Source organism: Notechis scutatus, chromosome 2, assembly GCF_049901735.1.
Source record: "Notechis scutatus isolate UNSWTSFEM ecotype Mainland chromosome 2, rNotScu1.2, whole genome shotgun sequence".
Lineage (NCBI taxonomy): Eukaryota > Metazoa > Chordata > Lepidosauria > Squamata > Elapidae > Notechis > Notechis scutatus.
In genome coordinates this window covers 147,050,960-147,070,835 of record NC_142010.1, presented here as the reverse complement: position 1 = coordinate 147,070,835, position 19,876 = coordinate 147,050,960, and the positions used below count along the sequence as shown (strand labels likewise).

Below are 19,876 nucleotides of genomic sequence, written 5' to 3'. Positions count from 1 at the left end.
TTCAATACTCTCCATTCTTTGTTCAATACTCTCTGTTCTTTGTTCAATACTCTCTGTTCTTTGTTCAATATTCTCAGCTCTTTGTTCAATATTCTCTATTTTCTTTTCAATGATATCCGATTTCATTTTAAGTTCTTGAATTCCTTGCATAATCATCTTTAAATCCACTTGTTCTTTATCTTGCTTCGACATTATCTGGGTTAAACGTCATCCTCCAACTGTTCAGGAGGCAGGAGCAGAAGTTGAAATGCCAGAAGATGTGAATTTCTTACTCATTTAGGTAACTCAGGATCTTCGAGCTCTTTTAATCCAATTAGTAGAGTGGCCAATTATAATCCAATTAGGAAAAAGAAAGAAAAAAAGAAAATAAAAAAAAGAATAAAAATTAAAAAGCCCAAAATTAAAAAGAAAAAAGAAAAGGTTCTTCAGGTTCTTCTAGACCTTATCCTATTGTGGGATAGTCAATTAAGATTTAAAGTAAAAATTAAAAAGAAAAGAATAAAACCCAATAGTATTAAAAAGTAGTAAGAAAAAAAAAGAATTCTTCAGGTTCTTCACACCTTAATCCAGTTGAAAGATCTCAATAATAAAAATGGCCATAAAAATGGATCAAAAATGAAAATGGAAAAGGCAAGAATCCCAATAAGAAAAAGAGAAAGATATTCTGAGGCTTTCCTTTAAAAAGAAAAAAAGTAAAAAATAAATATACAAATATTACAAAATACTATGGGATTGAGGAGGAGGGATAAAACAGCTAAGAAAAATAGAAAAAGAGCACACTGCATTTTATTTAATTATCCAAGGCTCTTATTATGACTTCTCCACAAATTTCAAAGCCAAGTTTCAAATATTCAATTGTTGATAGAAGTCCCAAAGAACACCTGTAAAAACATTCTCCAGTGTTCTTCCCTCTATCTTATCAGGTTCCAGTGTCCTTGAGAGAGAGTTTTTCACAATTCTCTCAGCTTCAAATAAAGTATTTTTCAAGCCTCTAGTTGGCAGTGTTACAAAGTTTCTTTCATCCACTCCCCCTTCTTTCCCAGAAAAAGCATAATAAAAAGGAAGATATATATGTATGTATGTATGTATGTATGTGCAGCAACTTGCAGAAAAATGAAATCAAAGCGCTACAAACCCTGAAAAGAGATAGCAGCATAATCATCCTCCCAGCAGATAAAGGGAATGCCACTGTAGTAATGGACAGAAAAGACTATGAAACAAAATTGACAGACCTACTCCAAGACTCCACATACAAACCCATAAACACAGACCCAACCACATATCTGGAAAAATTAACCAAGAAGAAAATTATAACCAGCCACATAAGCAAAGAGATCCAACACACGATCATACCCAGAGAGAAATCTTCCAGATGCCCCAAACTATACGGCCTCCCAAAAATACACAAAGAAGACATACCTCTCAGACCCATAGTCAGCTCCAGAGGAGCACCACTACAAAACCTAGCTAAACACTTAGCAAAGCAGCTACAGCCCCATGCTGAAGCAGCAGCTTCACATGTACAAAATTCATACCACCTCTTGGAAATGATCAAAGATCTACACATGGAACAAGAAGGTCTGCTTGTAAGTTTCGATGAGGTTTCACTATTCACTCAAGTCCCGATAAAAGAAACTCTTGAAATCATCAAAAATAAATACCAACCAGCTAAACACCTCATGGAACTAGCAGAACACTGCTTAACCAACACATATTTCATATACAAAGGACAAAGATACAAGCAAATTGATGGAGCCCCTATGGGATCACCACTGTCACCCGTCATTGCAAACCTGTTCATGGAAGAATTCGAATCCAGAGCCCTAGCTAATGCCACCCACAAACCCAAACTATGGTTAAGATACATCGATGACACATTCGTGATTTGGCCCCATGGAAAAGAAAACCTAAACAACTTCCTAACACACCTAAACAGCACACACCCCAAAATCAAGTTCACCATGGAAGCGGAAACAAACAAACAACTACCATTCCTAGATGTACTAATCTACAAAAAAACAGATGGCACACTAGGACACACCATATACCAGAAGAAAACACACACAACCGCTACCTCAACGCCCAATCCCACCACCACCCAGCACAGATAAACTCTGTGGCTAAAACACTAATTACTAGAACCAAACGCCTGGCAGACAAGACACACATTAAGACTGAATTATGCACCCTGACCAAAGTACTGACAGCCAACGGCTTCCACAAAAGCAAAATCACCGGCTTGATCCACAAAAACACACTGAGACATAATAGAGACCCAGAAGATGAACAGACCTATGGAACAGCTGTCCTGCCCTACATAAGAGGCACTACAGACAAAATTAGTAAGATACTACACAGACACCACATCAAGACTGCCTTCAAAACAGACAGAAAAATAGCAGCCATCCTCAGAAACCCAAGATAAAATTGACCTGGAAAACCAAGGCATATACAAGATCAAACATGATTGAGAAAGCACAACATCCCTTAATTTGGCAAGTATGGACCAAGGAGGCAATGGCTCTAAATTCAGAAAATTATGAGTACTTTTCTCAGAGTGGAATAGAGAGGAATATTTTATTCTGGTCTTTTAACATGTCTCATCTATTATGGCTCATATGAGAGTTGGAAAATGCTGAAAAGAAAGATGAATGAAAGGGAAGAAGTTATTGAAAGGGTTTTTGGAGCAGAATGATTTCCCTCCGTGATAATTTTGCAATACTCAAAGTTCCATCATGTGATGGTGATCTCACAGGTCAATACCTTCACTTTAAGGTCCAGGTGTAATCACTGACCTGCAATTCACAGAGTCGCTTCATGTTGTGGGGATGAAGACCAAGCAATACTGAAATGGTCAAGAGATACAAAAGTTAGAAGAATGCTCTCTCACCTGGCAGCCATCATACAAGGCATGGATGGGAGTTTCTGTGCTGTTGTGCATCAACTCCACATCATTGAAAGCCCGAAAATGCAGCGCCTTCATGTGGTTGCTGGTGTCAGCTTCATACCAAGCAGCCATATTTTGGCAGAGGAGGGTGAAGTTCTGCCGGGCAACAGCACTCAGCAGGCGCAGGAATGTGAGTTGAGTGACCAGCACAGGGTTGCCATCTGCATCCACATAGGAGAACTGGGAAGGAGAAGAAGAAGGGGAAGAGAAATAAATGGTGAGTTAACAGAAAGCCACTATGTTCCTTCCAGTCTACACTGCAACCTCCTCACAAATAAAGACACTGAGTGGCTATAATTACACTACACACTAAGCCTTTTATGATCCATTTGGCTTTGAATCCAGCAATTATACTTTGTAAGCAATGATTTGGGTGCATTGGCGGAACCCAGCAGCTGCCAAAAGAGCCAACATGGTCCTAGGTTGCTTTAACAGAGGGATAGAATCAAGTTCACGTGAAGTGTTAATACCACTTTATAATGCCTTGGTAAGGACACACTTGGAATTCTGCGTCCACTTTTGGTCGCCCCACTATAAAAAAGTTTTTTCAGACAGTAGAAAGAGTGCAGAGAAGAGCAACAAAGATGATCAGGGGATTGAGGGCTAAAACAATTGTTGCAGGAATTGGGGGGGCAGGGGGCGTGGCCAGGGTGGGCGTGGCCAGCATGACATCACTTGTGCTAGTGGGGCGCCAGCAGCAGCCCAAGGCTCTGTCAGCAAAAACAGGCTCCTGTGTTCCATTTTCGGCTGCAACAGCCTCCCGTAACCCTCTGCCAGTGAAAACAGAGCTTGGGAGGGCCACATGCAGCCCTTGCAAACTCCATTTTTCACTGGAATAGGCACCGTGGGCCAGTCCTTCATTATTTCAGGCCAGATCTAAGCACCCGTGGGCTGTATCCGGACCCCGGGCCTTGAGTTTGACACCCCTGGTATAGGGTTTTCTGCTTGAGCAGTGGGGTTGGACTAGAAGACCTCCAAAGTCCTTTCCATCTCTGTTATTCTGTTATTCAATCAGTTACAAATCATATCTGAAGAAAGATGGCTTGGCCCTGCATATGGATTTGATACTGCATTGGGCCATGACTTTGATTAACAGAAAATGGGAAATAGTACTGTGTTCCTTTTCCAGATTTCCTCTAGGTACAAAGCATGGAATGGAATGGAAAATGGTTACCTTTTTGCCCCTTTTGAAAGTGCTGAACCAACTTCCTGGTTGCTCCTTGCTCCAGGCGGCAAGTCGTACCTAAAGGCATAGATTTCATATTGTTCCTCATCTTAGGGTTTTAAATTCAGGTTCCTGAGCCAAGTGGCCTGTTTGAGGTGCTAGGGCAATTTACATAGTTTCTGATCTTTCTCCTGATCACCTCTTTGGTGGTCAAGTGAGCTACTTACAGCCTCAAATTTCTTGTCAGGGAATAAGCAGGTTTCTCCACCAGCTGTGAAATTACAGTAAACTTTGAAGGCATCTCGGCTGCATCCCTGGTTTGGATCAATCCAGTATTCACCTAAAGAATATTACGTGGATCAGTGCAGAAAGGGTTAGGGAAACCATGAGGAAGTAGGCTCCCCACAATCAGAAAGTTATGAGTTTTGCAGGCTCTCCCCCTTCCCCAGTTACCAAAGGCAACACGCTGGTCCCTTTGGTTCTCAACATTAGGGTAGACGGCACATTCTGTTCTGAATCCACTGCTTGGAGTTTCATCTTCAAACTCACCATCTTTGAGATGAGCATGACAAAACTGAAGCTCCTTGCAGACCCTGGCTGGACTCTCCAGGGTGCCGAGTGGGCATCGCATTTGCTCCACCTCATCGCGTAGAGAGCTCAGGGCTGCCAGGACTTCTGCCAGCCCATCAGCATCAGGATCAATACCCCCTTCCACTGGAGCATCCCTCTGTTCTTCAACCTCCCAGTCTTGGCGGCTTGTGCGCCGACTTCCCATGGGCATTGGATTCTGCAGTTCAGCAGGACGGCCCTAGAAGGAGGAAAATGAAAAACAGAAAGAAGACTCAAAAGTTTGTGTACACACATGACATAAAGGTAGACCTGATTAAGTAACTTGGGTGGGAGATCACCAGAGAATTCCGAGGCTTCAGCCAGGCAGAAAATGTTTAAAACTAAAAAAGGGGAGAAAGGAATCATAAACCACTTTGAACTGTTATCATGTACACATCCAGAAGATATCAGGAATCAAACATGAATCAAAGGAGACCTTTCCAATTTATGTTGCCTAAACTCAAAGCAAACCCTTCATTTTTAACATTTCTTTGAATTTTGTAATGTGTAAAAAATGTGGACACATGCAGTGTTTTACATTGCTAGAAATTTACACAAAGATGTATGCATTTTAATATCCATCTCTCCCAGTATAGGATATGCTTTTATAACCATAACATGTATTATTAAGACAAAAAGCAGTAAACATGCAGGCAATGGGAGAAGATGGCTAGAAAAATGCATGCAGATACAGTAGACATACCGTATCATAGAGAAAGCTATATAGAAAATAGATGAATTTTGTGTAGACCTTGTAGTAAACCTTCACTTACTGGTGGTCCTGGTGTCCCTTGTGGTCCTGGATCACCTTTTGGTCCAATAGGTCCCTGCAGGAAGATGGATCAAGAATTTGGTACCAATGCACATATACCTTTTTACCACTGCTCATATCTGGCGGTTCTAGGAATAGCAGTTTAGCAATATCTGCAAAGCCCAACTCTGCTTGAGTGTCACGACCTAAGCATCATAAGCACTATTCAAAGCCTCCCTTAAATGCACACCATGATTAGAATAATAATAATACATTATATATCAACCAAGTGTACAATGTGTGGTACATTAGTTGCCTCTAAATTACAGCTATCATTTCACTGACCCAGAATTTAAGTTCCTTTGTTAGAGACTTTCAAAATTAAAGCCCTTAGAATAACAACTCCTATGTAGACAACTCTGGTTTAATCTCTTCCTCTTCATGAGCCCTGCAGTATTGGTTGGGACTTACCAAAGACCCCTTGTTGCCTTTTTGTCCCAGAGGGCCCTATGGAAAGACAGAAAGGGTCAACAGGCGAAAGGAGCTCCTGGATGTAAGAAGAAGATGGCAAAATAGTGTAAGAGATAATATCCTTTTGCAAGGAAACTAAGGAAATAAAGACAATGTCAGAAAATATGGATAGGCGACAATGAAATAGTGATAATGATGAAATATGGTCAGAATAAAAGGTTTTAGATAACTGGGGAAGAACAGATGAGAGAGGCACAGCCACATAAAAAGAAAAATAACTTGGGTGTGGAAGAGGGAGACAAAAGTTGCAGAGTTCCAGAGAAGTTCTCATACCAACAAGCCCATATCCTGAGTGGGAGCTTTTGAGGAATTATTTTGGAAGCTACTTAGAATCTTGCAGGAAATACTTACTAAGAGGCCGGGAGATCCAGGTGGGCCTGGAGGACCATGAGGTCCAGTGTTACCCTTTAGAGGAGGAAAAAGAGTATCAGTATTGTGTGCCTGATTGGGGAGTCCCATCTCAACCAGCCTCCATCTACTCACAGGGTCGCCTTTAGTGCCTGGTGTTCCCTGGTTCCCTGGCAGCCCCTGGTCACCTTTTTCACCCATCTCACCTGGAGGACCAATCAACCCAATGAGTCCTGCATGACCCTAGAAGGAAAAGGGAACTGCTTAGCAAAAAAATTAAAATAAAATAACACTCTGACAAAGAGGAGAACTTTGAAACCAGTGTATAATAAAAGGTACTTCACATCATGGAGGAAAAAGGTTCTGCACTGTCATTTTGACCAGAAGTATTATGGAGTGCTGATCTATCTTAATTTTCTGCTGCCTCACTTCAGGAAAAGTGGCTTTCCAGCAAAGTAGCCACTCCATTGCTGAGAAGCCACTTCTCTTCACTGGAGTTCTTCAGTCAAACCTTTTGAAAGCAAAAGGCCATTTTAAAGTACTATATGCCCCAACCCCATCCCTATACATAACATATAGACACATATTCCTGGATCTTGCTAAGAAAAGAGAATTTCTCCAAAGTGAAATACAGGTTATGTTCATACAATGAATGTAACCAGGGTTGCTGCTACTGCTGGATCGTGATGTAAACTGATAAACCAATGGCAGCTGTGCCTTCATCAGAGAGCAAGAAGCCATTTTGGCTGAAGCTATCAAGAAGCTGCTTTATTTGTTTATTTGGGGAAAATGTTGCTTTGGGTAAAGGAAGAATAAGACAGACAAGATAATCCAGAGCAGTCCTGTATTTGCAGGATCTTCTAGGGATTTTAAGGCGAGAGGCAAGAAGAGCAGGTTAGCACTCTTAAAATGTTATTCTGTTCAGTGTAGTTGGCTGCGGGATGTTTAGCTTAATCCAAAGCAACTATGTTTCATATTAAAATTGTGGCATAATGCACAATTGTTAATGTCTCAGTTGACCTAGGTGGAAACCTAGTTGGGTTTCTATCAACTATTTTACCTTTTTTGAACAATACTGCTGAACAAGAGGAATTTAGGTTGTTTGTGTCTAAAACTGACCTCTACAAATCCATCCCTACTGTGTTCATACAATTGTATACACAACACTTTGCTCCAGTTAAGCATGACATGAGAGCAGAACCAACTATTATTCATTAGATAGAAGGAAGCCCCACACTTTTGCTTAATAGCAAGAGCAAGAGCATTTAGACTTACAGTACATACCACTTCACAGTGCTTTACAGCCCTCTCTAAGTGGTTTACAGAGTCAGCCTATTGCCCCCAACAATCTGGGTCCTCATTTTACCCACCCTGGAAGGATGGAAGGCTGAGTCAACCTTGAGCCTGGTGAGATTTGAACTGCCAAATTGCAGGCCTCCGGCAGTCAGCAAAAATAGCCTGTGGTACTGCACTCTAACCACTGCGCCACCATGACTCTTAATACAGGTAGTTTTCTGGTCACAACCCTAACTGGAATTGGAATTTCCATTGCTAAGCAAAGTAGCCATTAAGCAAAACACCATGTTACCATACCACTTAGTGACAGTGGTTCCAGTAGTCCTGGCTGCAATGGTTAGGTAAGGACTGCATGGTCATTTAGAAAGGACCTCATACTCATCTACTGCTGCTTGATACTATCTTGTTCTCTTTTCTTATGATCCATTCAACATCCATTCATTTAAAAAAAAAGCTGAGATTTCCAATAGTGCATTGTTCTGTTGGTCTTATATGAGTTAATAACATTCTAAAGCAATCCCGTTTGATAGTTGGTGAGCTCCCCCTCAAGTACATGTAGCACTGAATATCTCCAGATGTGCTTAACAATCGCCTCTTTAACCTAGCTGAATTATAGCAGTTCTGGGCAGGGAGGCAAATATACAATTCTTCTTGAGCTACTATCTAAGGCTCATCAGCTTCCTGGGTCATAAATTATGCAAGACCCCATCTAACAGTTACAACAATTGAAAAGGAAGGCTCAAGATTTAACAGGGTAGCTGCAGAAAGAAGAAGCCTTTCTAGGACAAGAGATGATTCAATTGAAGATTGTAAGGTCTTTCATCTTCTACCCAGGCAGGAATAGTCTATTTATGCTTACCTTCTCTCCCTTGTAGCCAGAATCACCTTTGAGACCAGGGAGCCCCGCAGGACCCTATGAAGAGGAGAACAGCTGCATTAAGAATGGAACTCAAGAAGCACTGCCTGGAAGCTTCATGATAACAGAATAACAGGGTTGGAAGGGACCTTGGGGGTCTTCTAGTCCTACCCTCTGCTTAGGCAGGAAACCCTATACCATTTCAGACAAATGGTTGTCCAATCTCTTCTTTAAAACTTCTAATGATGGATCCCCACAACTTCTGGAGTCATTCCATTGATTAATTGTTCTAATTGTCAGGGCATTTCTTCTTAGCTCTAGTTTGGTTCTCTCCTTGATTAGTTTTCATCCACTGCTTCTTATCCTGCCTTCGGGTGCTTTGGAAAATAAGTTGACCCCCCCTCTCTTCTTTCTGGCGCTTCCTTAGCTATTGGAACACTGCTATCGTGTCACCTCTAGTTCTTATTTTCATTAAACTAGGCATGCACAATTCCTGCAACCATTCACATTTTAGCCTTCAGTCCCCTAATCATCTTCATTGCTCTTCTCTGCACTCTTTCTAGAGTCCAAATGTCTTTTTTATATCATGATGATCAAGTGTGGTATTACTAGTGTGATGAACCAGTGAGGCCCTCCAGTGTAGTGTATACACCCAACATTTTCAGCTTTTGGATCTTTTTCTTGGTTTTGAAGTTTGTGAAAGTTTAAAGGGCTACATTATTCTTTGCAGAAACTTAAACCAGGGATGTCAAACTGGCGACTGTGGGCCAGATGTGTCATGTACAGGCCACGCCCACCACAGCTCCATGAAGGGAAACAATATAGCGATACATCATGTGATGGCAACATGACACAGTGAGTTTGTCACCCATGGCTTGGACATTCATTTCAGTCTTCCCTGCTCCAGATAAGTAATGGTCTCATCCACTTTGGGTGTATTGCTTACAATATGCTATACAAGGCTGAATATGGTCTTTGGGCCAACAGGAATCGAGCACTCTTGCAATAAATGGCCATTTAGAGCTGGAGTCAATAGCAAACCATAATCCAGAGACACCAGAAGAGTAGGACTGTTACTCATTTGTCCTCCCCTATTCTGACAACTGTTTCCTTCATATAGGTTCATTCACATCTATTCTTTGATATGGCATCAGTTTATAATTTAATCTTGGCTAATTCATTTAAATCATAACTAGTAATTCCCTCTGGGAATTGAGCCTTAATCAACCATGAATGTTGATGTAATAGCTGCTCAATGAATCAGAATAAGCAGCTGCTTCCCTCCCTTTTTTTTTTTTTTTGAAAAATAATTTGAAAAGCCTACTTCATTTCACTGCTGGATTCTTTTGTTTTTTGTTGTTATTAGAAGGCCCTCCTAACATTGCCCCCAACAATAAATACCCATGTAAGGCCAACCCTAAGTAGGGGGAAACTCATTGTGAAAGAGTCTCAGCATTGTTCACTGACAGTCTCAGGACAAGACCAGCTGTTGCACAGAGGCCATTTCTTTTTTGCTTACCATGGGACCTGGGGGCCCTGCCTGTCCTGGAGCTCCCAGTAGACCAGGTTCACCCTAGAGAAGAAAGAACTTGCAACATTAGCAACAAGAATTAAAAGGCTTTTGGCACTAAAAAGTACACCTGGGCAAACTCTCCCATTCTCTACATCATCTCCTTCCTGTGAAAAAGGCTTTGATCTGTACCCATGGAAAGCTTTGAGGAGGTAACCTTGAAGTGGTTTGCCAAAATCTTTTTTGTTGTTGTTTTAGTTGCTAAGTCATGACTCTTTGCAACCCCATGGATCATAGCACACCAGCCGTCCCATCCTCCCTTGTCTTCCTGAGTCTGCCCAAACTCAGTCATTTGCCCTACCTCTAACAGCCAAACAGCCATATTGTTTCATTCCACCTGCCTCTCCAACAGTTCCAAGAGGAGAGTAGCATGTGCAAAAGTTTATTAGAATTAATGGAATTAATAAAAAAAAGGCCACACAGCAAATCAGTAAGAGGAGCTGCAGCACCAGTTGTCTTGAAATATCTTATCAAAAGAAAACCTGACTGCCTTGCATATTAAACTTTTGCATTCACTTTCACAATAATGAATTTAAAAAGAAATTATCCTTTAGAGATACTTTTTATGTGTCTTTCTTTTTTAAAAAAAAGTCTCAACAAGGCTATGGATACATGTGGAGTAAAAGCAAGTTTATTTGGTAAGGTATATGTGGAGTAAAAGCAAGTTTTCAATCATCTTGTAATTTTCTTTTGACAAATAATAAGCTGACTCTGCAATGTTATGTGGTCACTTACCATTATGTATTCAGTTAATCTCTCAAAATATATTATGGACAGCTATTTTCCCCTGCCCTTATTGTGGAAGAAGGGAGAAAGAAAGAAAGAAAGAAAGAAAGAAAGAAAGAAAGAAAGAAAGAAAGAAAGAAAGAAAGAAAGAAAGGAAGGAAGGAAGGAAGGAAGGAAGGAAGGAAGGAAGGAAGGAAGGAAGGAAGGAAGGAAGGAAGGAAGGAAGGAAGGAAGGAAGGAAGAAAGAATTCTTTGCAAAATAGCTGTTCTTTTCCTTCTCCTGTGAACTCCATCAAGTGACAACACAGTTGACAACTGTCCAGTAAAAGTTTCGCTGTGTAGTTCCGATCCAAACTGAGAGTTGGTTTTAGAAAATGGCTTAGGCAAAGCATAACTATCAGGTTCACATAAATTCATTAAATCTAGCATTTTGTCCAATCCTGTTTCTAGTTCTTGTTACTTCTGGACTTATTAGAACAGAAATCAACATGTGAATTTTTTTACAGCTGTGAACATTCCCCCCAAATGTTTAGAAACATGCTCTTGAAACAATTTTTTCTCTTAATATACTCCTTTTCATTTTTTAAAAAAAATCTGATAACAGCATGAGGCATTGAGGAAGCATGGAATTTAAGAGACATATATTTGGTGCAAATGTCATAAAATTCAGCTCAGCTGGAAGATGATCATTACAGAATGAAACATATCCTGTATGCTAACTTTCCTTTTCTACCAATTACTGAGCTGGTTTTTTATACAGTATATTTGTCACAAGGATATTTTATGCCTTTTACTGGAAATCACATTTAATTCCTTTAAAAATAACAGTTTATGTTCTGGGAGAATGTGACATAGTCTAAAGTACACTGTATTTGAAAAAAAAAGTCAGATGTTAGTTTCAGTTTAACTTAGAAACTCTTTATGGAGTACAATTCTGTACATGCCCTGCCATTACATCTGAGCTTTGGGTTCTCTTAAAATACAGTTTCTAAACTCTTTTCATTATTTTTATAACATAGGTTTCTTGTCTAATCTAAATTTTGATTTTAATAATAGTTAAATACAAGTTTTGAAAGTACTAGAATAGTAAAATGGTCATGAGACTTCATATTTGTTTTAATCCAAGTTAATAAATCAAGATAAAAGTAAGATGTTTCTTCCGGTTGAATAGTTTGTGTTGTGTTTTAATTTTTATCTTTAAGTTACTCTGCAAACTTTTCCATGTAACATCTGTACTTTATGATTTTTGTCTTTGTCCTCTCTTTTCTTTTAAAATAAACAAAGAAGTAAACAATTAATAAATTAAAATTTTCTTAACTAAGAGGTGCAGATCATGATGTACTGTAAAGCTGGATCAGAATTTGCTAAGAGGAAATTCTTCAATCATTACTCATTAAGCCCTATAAAATAAATGGCCTATAAACTAAAGGAACAGTATGTGTGCATCTAAGGGAACTCCATGCTCAGCTGGAGCTTTCTTTGATGTCTTCACCGCTTCATTTACCTCAGTTGACAATGTGAACAACTTTAAAATGCTGTGTGCCTCCCTTCTGATGCACCAAAAGCTCTTTTGAACTACAGTCACTCATTTGAAAGGGATCAAATAAATGCCCTGGAGTTAGTCCATTTATTCCTTAAAGCAGAGTTTGTTCCAAAGAATAGAATATTTTTCCACCACCTTTCCAACCTTATTATTCCTTGCCCAAGTCTTCTAGCATTAGAAAGACCTTTTTCTAATTTTTCAACTAAATCCACCTGCTAGTAGTTCAAAGTTCATTGCTTCTATTTCTCTATTTTTAGACTGAAGAACAGAGACTCACTTTCTCCTCAATCTCTTTTCACATTATTAAAGAAACTTGATTTTCTGCCTTGGAACTTTATTGCTAATGTTTGCATTTTTCTCCATTCAACATGATATTGCATTCATTTGCAGCCTATTCTCCTTCATCCCTCTGTCAACCGTTTGCCAAGAACTGAAGATACTTACTGCTGCGCCAGGAATTCCACGCAGACCTTCTGAACCAGGTTGGCCTGGAGGCCCTTGTGGGCCCACAGGCCCCATTTTCCCTGAGGGACCTTCTATACCAGATTCACCCTATGGACAGAGAGAAAGAGAGAGGGAAAAACCATCCATTTATCATAACAATATTCTATTATTTCAAGATTGTCCAATTATTATTCACTATTTTCATGGAGCAGAGCATTTTGAAGAATACTAACTTAATTTGATTCATTTTGCTTTTTGAACTGAAGGATAGAGGTGGCTATTGTAGAATGATTTCTTGTATAGTATGTTTTGCTGTCAAGAATTACGTGAATAACTTCTCCTATGCATACATATGTACAAAAATTAATTAGATTGACAGTTGAATGTTACTTCCTCCAATATACTTTGTGGCAGAGGCTGTAACATGGTGTTTCTCAATCTTAGTGATTTTAAGATGTACGGACTTCAACTTCCAGATTTGGGAGTTGACAAAGTCCACACATCTTAAAATCACTAAGATTGAGAAACAAGATATGTGTCTTCCAACACAGAGAAGCCATTGCTACTTTTCAGAATCTTCTGAGATATTTGCCTCGCTTCAGTCCAACCCTGCGGGGAAACACTGATAGCGGAATAGGCGGAAGAAAAACAAACAAAACAAAAGAGAAACTAGCATTCCTTTACTGGATAGCAGAATAAAATTAGCTTGGTTTCTATCACCTTGGTCCCTTTCTCACCCTGTCGACCTTCACGTCCAGCTTGCCCAAAAGGTCCCTGGAACAGAAAAATGAAGTCCCTGCATAAATCACTTGGATTAAGATCTCGTGGGTTAAGATTTCTGTCCTTCTAGAGAATGCTTAGTTCTATTCATACTCTCAATTTTATTAAATAAACATGCAAAGTTTTGTTTTAACCATAAGCTTATGCAAAAATTAAACAACTTGCTATCAGTTTGAAAAAACATCAGGCAAATCACACATAAAATGGACAGCATATTAGAGAGGAGCCATCCCTGTAAATAATTCACAATACAGAAATAAAATACCTCTAAATAGTACACATGGATTGTTATGAATATTGTTCAGACAATTAAAGATAACTTGAGAATTCATATACATTTGCTTAATTTTAAGCAAAGCCACTAAAAGAATTATGATTTTCCAAGTCAACCTCAACCTTCTTTGTAAGCAGGATATCTGTATACCTTTTTTCATAGGATTCTTTTCATTTAAACAGTTCAGAAATACAATCTTTATTTTATATCAGGACCAGGAAAGGAAAGTTACATTATTTCAATTTCATCTAACATGGCATGTATATAATTACAAATTAAATGCCATATTCTGAAATCTAAATGAAGCTAACCTAAAATTATAAAACCAGCCTGCACAGAGCCAATGTTTTTTATCAGAAGGACCAGTATCAGAAGAAGTTAAATTGGAGAGCATGTCCCTCATTCTGGAATTTCTGCCAAAGGAGAGAAGATAACATTTATTTCCAGGGGAGTGCCTAGTGTGAAATTGTAAATTCATGATTTCCTCTAAGGGGTCTTAGATGCATTTTAATATCGGTTCCGCTTGTTTACAAGAAATATTTTCCACTTATGGAAGAGGGAGTGGGGCTGGGAGGGAAGTCGATCAAACATAATTTTCATGGAAGCATCCATTCTGTTTTACTGGCTATATCATAAGCAGTGGTGGGATTCAAATATTTTTACTACCGGTTCTGTGGGCGTGGCTTGTTTGGTAGGCGTGGCTTGGTGGTCATGTGACATGGTCAACTCGGCAAGATGGTGTGGCACCTTCCTGCGAGTGACGTTGAGTTGGCCACACCCACTCAGTCACATGACAGATGTTGCAGAGACAGGGTGATTTCCTACGTACCTTTCCACCTCTCCTCCACCCTTGGGCTGACAAAATAAAAGCCCAACTAAAGATCATGACTGCCTGCCAAGTCTGCCTGCCGAATGGGTTTTGTTTTGGGATGGTTTTGTTTTGTTTTTTGCCAGAAGCCCCTTGGAGATAAATTTGCACCGCCAAATCTTACTGTACCTCGTTGTTGTGGCGCTGCCTGTTGCTGCTGCAGGCGCTGCTGTGGCCATCTGTGAGAGCAAAAGTAGCGGCAGCGGGGGAGACAGGGGCATGTGATGGATCCCTCCGCGGTCCCCTCCCGGGTGACAGCCAGGACTTCAGCACCTCCTCTTTTCCTCAGAGGTACGGTGTCTGCCTCCCTTCACACTCTTTGTGGAGGGACACATACCCCCGTCACCCCCACTGCCACTACTCAGCTTCTTCTATGGGGGCACTCTTAAAGTTGACCTTTAAGTGGTCCTGGGACATCCACCCACCTGCCCGGTGCCCGCCCTCCCAGAGCACAATTTCTTCCTTCTCCTGGTGGATGCGCCTCTTCCAGCCCAGCCAGCCAGCCAGCCAGCAGGTGACCACATGTCCCGGGGCTTCTCGCCCCCACTTGTCATGAGATGCCTGCAGCTGCTGCGTGCTTTTTTCAGTGCAGCTGCAGTCCAGCACCTGCACTGAAAAAAGCACGCCCTGTTCTATGTGCCAGGCTCGGCAAGTCCCAGCAGTCGGCGCATAGAACAGGGCGGTGCCAGACTGTTGGAGAAGTGGAGCGAAGCCGGAGATCAGTAGCCGCCTCTTTCGCAGTGCAGAAATTCTCCCTGAATTGGCTGGTTGGTTTCCTCTTTCTCTGCCTGTTTGTTTTGTATGGCCGAGGAGGAGACCAGCCGGCCAAAGGGGCTGCTGCTGGAGGTGACTCTTTTTCAGTCTCCATCCACCTCTTTTGGACAGAAATCCTCCCCCAACTGGCCGGCTAGTCTCCTCCTCCTTGGCCATACAGAACAAATAAGCAAAGGAGAAGAGCAGCTGGCCAATTCAGGGAGGATTTCTGCACTGCAAAAGAGGCGGCTACTGATCTCCGGCTTTGCTCCACTTCTCTAACAGTCTGTTGCCGCCCTGTTCTATGCGCCAGCTGCTCGGACTTGCCAGGCCCGGCACATAGAACAGGGTGTGCTTTTTTTGGTGCGGCTGCTGGACTGCAGGCATCTTGTGACAAGGGGGGCAAGAAGCCCCGGGACATCTTCCCACCCACCTGCTGGCTGGCCGGACCGGGCCGGGCTAGAAGAGGTGTGTCCGCCGGGAGGAGGAAGAAAATGTGCTCTGGGAGGGCGGGCAGGCAGGCGGATATCCCGGGGCTGCTGCACATGCACACTGCGTGTGTAGTGGCTGCACACACAGTGCACAGGTGCAGCAGCCCTGGGACATCCGCCCTGAGCTGCGCCACAGCCACCATGTAGTAGGGAAAGCTAGGAGAGCAACTGCGGCAAGTGAGCGATTGGATGACCTGGTCGGGGGCATGGCCAGCTGGGGTCGCCACCGGTTCGGCGACCCACACCAAATCATTGCTACCGGTTTGCCTGAACCAATGCAAACCGGTTGAGTACTAACTCTGATCATAGGGCTATATTTGTGTACATCATTTTATTTTGGCAGATTTTTTAAAAAAATCTTTTAAAAAAACATTTTGCAAATGTTTTCTTTCATGACTTTTTTAATATAAGGAGTCTTTGTATATAGCTTCTCATAAAGTGGGTTTTCAATATAATTTCCCCAAGAACTTCATTTTATTTTACCAAATTACCTTGATGTTTTTCTTTATTGCATAATTATCCAGATGCAGGCTTTCTTGAAAGGATGTTTCCCCATTTTTTTTTAAACAAATCAAATTACTACCTTTGGCTAAAAGGGCTCTTGTTCCAGAAATATCACATCTTTAATCTATGCCCAATTTTCTTTTAGCTGCTTTATAGCCTATCAAGAAAGTAGTTAATAAGACTTTCAAGCAATGTATAAACATAGCATTTCCCTGTGTTTTGTTACTGTGGGTTGTACTTTAGAGACCTTTGCTTTGAATCATGAGAGGGGTGATTCCATGGGTGTTCCTCTGATATTTTGGTATATTTGTCATCAAACTGAAAGTAGATAGTGAGGCAAACATTGATGAGGTGCATGATTATGGGTATTTCAGTCTTAGTGTATTTGGTTAGGTCGAGTATGTTGTGTAGTATTGCTGCCATCAATTTTTTCACTAGCTTCAGATTTATGGATATAAAGAGCGCTGTGACATTAAATGAAACCATACTTCCATTTTCTTCTATTTTTAGGCCTTTGATTTTTTTGGGAGGTACCGTAATGGGACGTTGATAGAATATTCCCTCCCCTCTGTGAGATGTCCAAGCTTTTTTGTTCTTTAGCTATGCTGCATGTTGGAGTCCCTGATAATGACACAACTAGATGAAAATTTGGCAACCACCACTGTTCTTCTTTTGTGAATTCCCCCCTTTTTTTTGGTTAGGTCATTAAGGGTTCTCTTGACTGGGTCATCTAGTTTCTCTATTGGGTTGGTGCTGTCTGGAAGATAGATTTCTTTGTCTTCCAAGTCTTTGGGTTTTTGTATATATTGGATGCTGTCCATGATAACTGTAGTTCAAAGTTTATTTGTCTTCTGGGAATATGGTGATGGTTTGGTCCTTCTTTAGAGTTTTGAGGTCTGCTCAGTCCTCTGCTTTGAGTTGCTTCTGATTCTGTGTTCTGGTCTGTGGATATTACTGTCTGTTTTATGTTTTCTTCAAACAGACAGATAATCAGAGTTGGAAGGGACCTTGTAGGTCATCTAGTCCAATCCCCACCCAAGCGGGAGACCCTACACCATTTCTGACAAATGGCAGTCCAATCTCTTCTTGAAAGTCTCAAGTGATGGCGCTCCCACAACTTCCGAGAGCAAGCTGTTCTATTAATTGATTGTTCTCACTGTCAGAAAGTTTCTCCTTATTTCCAGGTTAAATCTCTCCTTGTTCAGTTTCCATCCATTATTCCTTGTCTGGCCTATAGGAGCTTTAGAAAATATTCTTGAGCCTCTGTGGCAGGCCCTGTGTTTTTAAATCCTGTTTCTAAGATTGTAAAGAGTTAACTGATTAGCATTGTTTATGCTGTGTCTATAACTATCACTGGAGGTGAGAACTGCCTCCTTCCTTTTGGCCTTCTGGAAAGGTATCAAAATCTGGTTTTTCCAGCTGCCTGGAGTACTGAGGGGGGCACTCATTGCTGGATGTGGCTGATGGGGTAAAAAGACCTCATCCATGTCCTTTCTGGCCTTTAACAATCTTAGTTTGGCTTTTGTATATTTAATTCTTAATAATAATTTAATTTTGTACTGTTTTAATCTTTTAACTGTTTTTCACTTGTTTTATAACCTGTAGGACGCCTAAAATCACTTTAAAGGGGAGATGGGTAGCATAAAAAAGTAAATAAATAAACAAACAAACAAAACCAAACAAACAAGTTAGTTAGTTAATTAGTTAGTTAGATTTTTGCAGGATATTGTTCTGCAGTGGACTGGGGAGGGCTGGACATATTGATTACGCATTTAAGTTCAGATATCTCTTTGTTTCCAGGGGATTAGCTTGAGCAATTTATTTTTTAGCTTTATTTTCCTTTTTTTCCAGCTTGTCTTAAGAGATGCAGTCTTGATGGTGGTTGTCAGCATTTTTGTGTGTTCTGGGGTCATAGTATGATTCAGTTATTCTTGAAGTTGTTTGTGGAGTGCTGGTATTTGTTTAGTCTGGGGTGAACATCCATGATCCTTAGTTGCATCACTTTTTGGGCACTTTGTTGAACTACTTTCCATCCAGTTGTGCTGTTTATTGGAGATTTGTATCTGATACTGGTGGGCAGAGCATGCTGTCATAGGCATTCATACAGAAAGAGAAGAAAGAACAGTTGTTCCTTGGAGGTTTGCCAATATAAGTCCCGACTTACCCTCTTCCCTGGTGGCCCAGGAGGACCTGGTTCCCCCAAAGCTCCAGGTGGACCCTAAACAAAAAAAAGAAAAATAAAACAAAAAGTATTATTTCTAAGGACATCTTTTGGGAAGGCATGTGTTGTAGTGTACAGAGAAATTTTCCTGATCCCATAACATGGTCTGATGTAGATCAATCACACCCCCTCCCCCCAAAAAAATGTCCCTGGGTGCAATGAAACTTAATTATCCTTGATTGGATTGATATAAGATTCCTGCTATATATAAATATGTCACTACGCATGAATGCAGTGTTTCTACTTGTGACAACTGTTATTTGGATCAGTGGGTGTGGCTTTTAAGTATACATCAATATCAATATTTTAAGAGACAACTGTATAGTATGCAACATTCTGACATCAAAATGCTTTTAACATTTTGATGGATTTCAACTGTTTTCACTTTAGGTTCCCCATATTACAATACAATAATAGCAATAAAATACACACACTGGTGATATTGATTTATCATGGTTTCCCCTGGTTTGCCTCCAAATCTTGGAAATTTCAGTTAACATAATATTGAAAATATATTCAGACTTCCTTATTGTCCCCTTCAGAGAACTTCAATTATCAGGCTTCATTAATTTATTTTATTAAATTTAGACATATCCCTGACTCCCAAATCCCACTTTACAAATTTAAAAAACTGAATCCAGGAGAGGAAACAAATTAGTCAACTCCATTTGCATATACAGTGAACATGTAGATTCACATCCCATACATAAGGCAGGATCTGAGCTGTCTGTAACTAACCAGGAAAAAAAATTGAGAATTGGTGAAGATTCCACCAATGAGTGCCAACTGTGAAAAAAACATGTTCATACCAGGCAACCTTTAAAAGGGAATGGAAAATAAAACTGCCAATACTGTAATGTCTTTATGTATTATATCCCAATCTAGAATAATGTATCATTCTGGTAACCAATTTTGAAACATTGTAATAGAGATGGAAAAACTACAGAAGAAAGCAATCAAAATATGTGTGAGAGAGACCGGTTGAATACTTTTCACATGTGAAAACATTATAATTTGAGATTAATTTGTTTGGCAAAGAAGGATAATGAGGAAAATATGGTCAGGATATATAAAATCTTGCATGCTATGAAGAAAATGGACTTCCATATATATGAACCTGTGGTGGCATTCAATTTTTTTTACTACCAGTTCTGTGGATATGGTTTGGTGGGCGTGGCAGGGGAAGGATACTGTAAAAT

The 19,876-nt window shown here is 40.4% G+C and overlaps 1 protein-coding gene across 6 annotated transcripts in view; it reads right to left on the bottom strand.

Moving 5' to 3' along the window:
* Nucleotides 1-2,461: 2,461 nt before the first annotated feature.
* Nucleotides 2,462-19,876, bottom strand: part of COL5A3 (collagen type V alpha 3 chain) — a 137,438-nt gene continuing 120,023 nt past the window's right edge. For 4 of the 6 annotated variants that reach the window (XM_087956548.1, XM_087956549.1, XM_087956551.1 and 1 more), the window contains 13 exons: nucleotides 18,621-18,674; nucleotides 13,507-13,560; nucleotides 12,787-12,894; nucleotides 10,023-10,076; nucleotides 8,507-8,560; nucleotides 6,487-6,594; nucleotides 6,355-6,408; nucleotides 5,944-5,979; nucleotides 5,495-5,548; nucleotides 4,662-4,920; nucleotides 4,340-4,452; nucleotides 4,122-4,190; nucleotides 2,462-3,127 (listed from right to left, as the gene is read on the bottom strand). In XM_087956548.1, coding sequence (XP_087812674.1) covers nucleotides 2,855-3,127; nucleotides 4,122-4,190; nucleotides 4,340-4,452; nucleotides 4,662-4,920; nucleotides 5,495-5,548; nucleotides 5,944-5,979; nucleotides 6,355-6,408; nucleotides 6,487-6,594; nucleotides 8,507-8,560; nucleotides 10,023-10,076; nucleotides 12,787-12,894; nucleotides 13,507-13,560; nucleotides 18,621-18,674 — 1,290 coding nt within the window. In that variant the 3' untranslated portion in view covers nucleotides 2,462-2,854. Of the gene's footprint in view, nucleotides 3,128-4,121; nucleotides 4,191-4,339; nucleotides 4,453-4,661; nucleotides 4,921-5,494; nucleotides 5,549-5,943; nucleotides 5,980-6,354; nucleotides 6,409-6,486; nucleotides 6,595-8,506; nucleotides 8,561-10,022; nucleotides 10,077-12,786; nucleotides 12,895-13,506; nucleotides 13,561-16,489; nucleotides 17,753-18,620; nucleotides 18,675-19,876 lie in introns of those variants that run through there. The other 2 variants (XM_087956550.1, XM_087956553.1) reach the window with 2 other exon arrangements.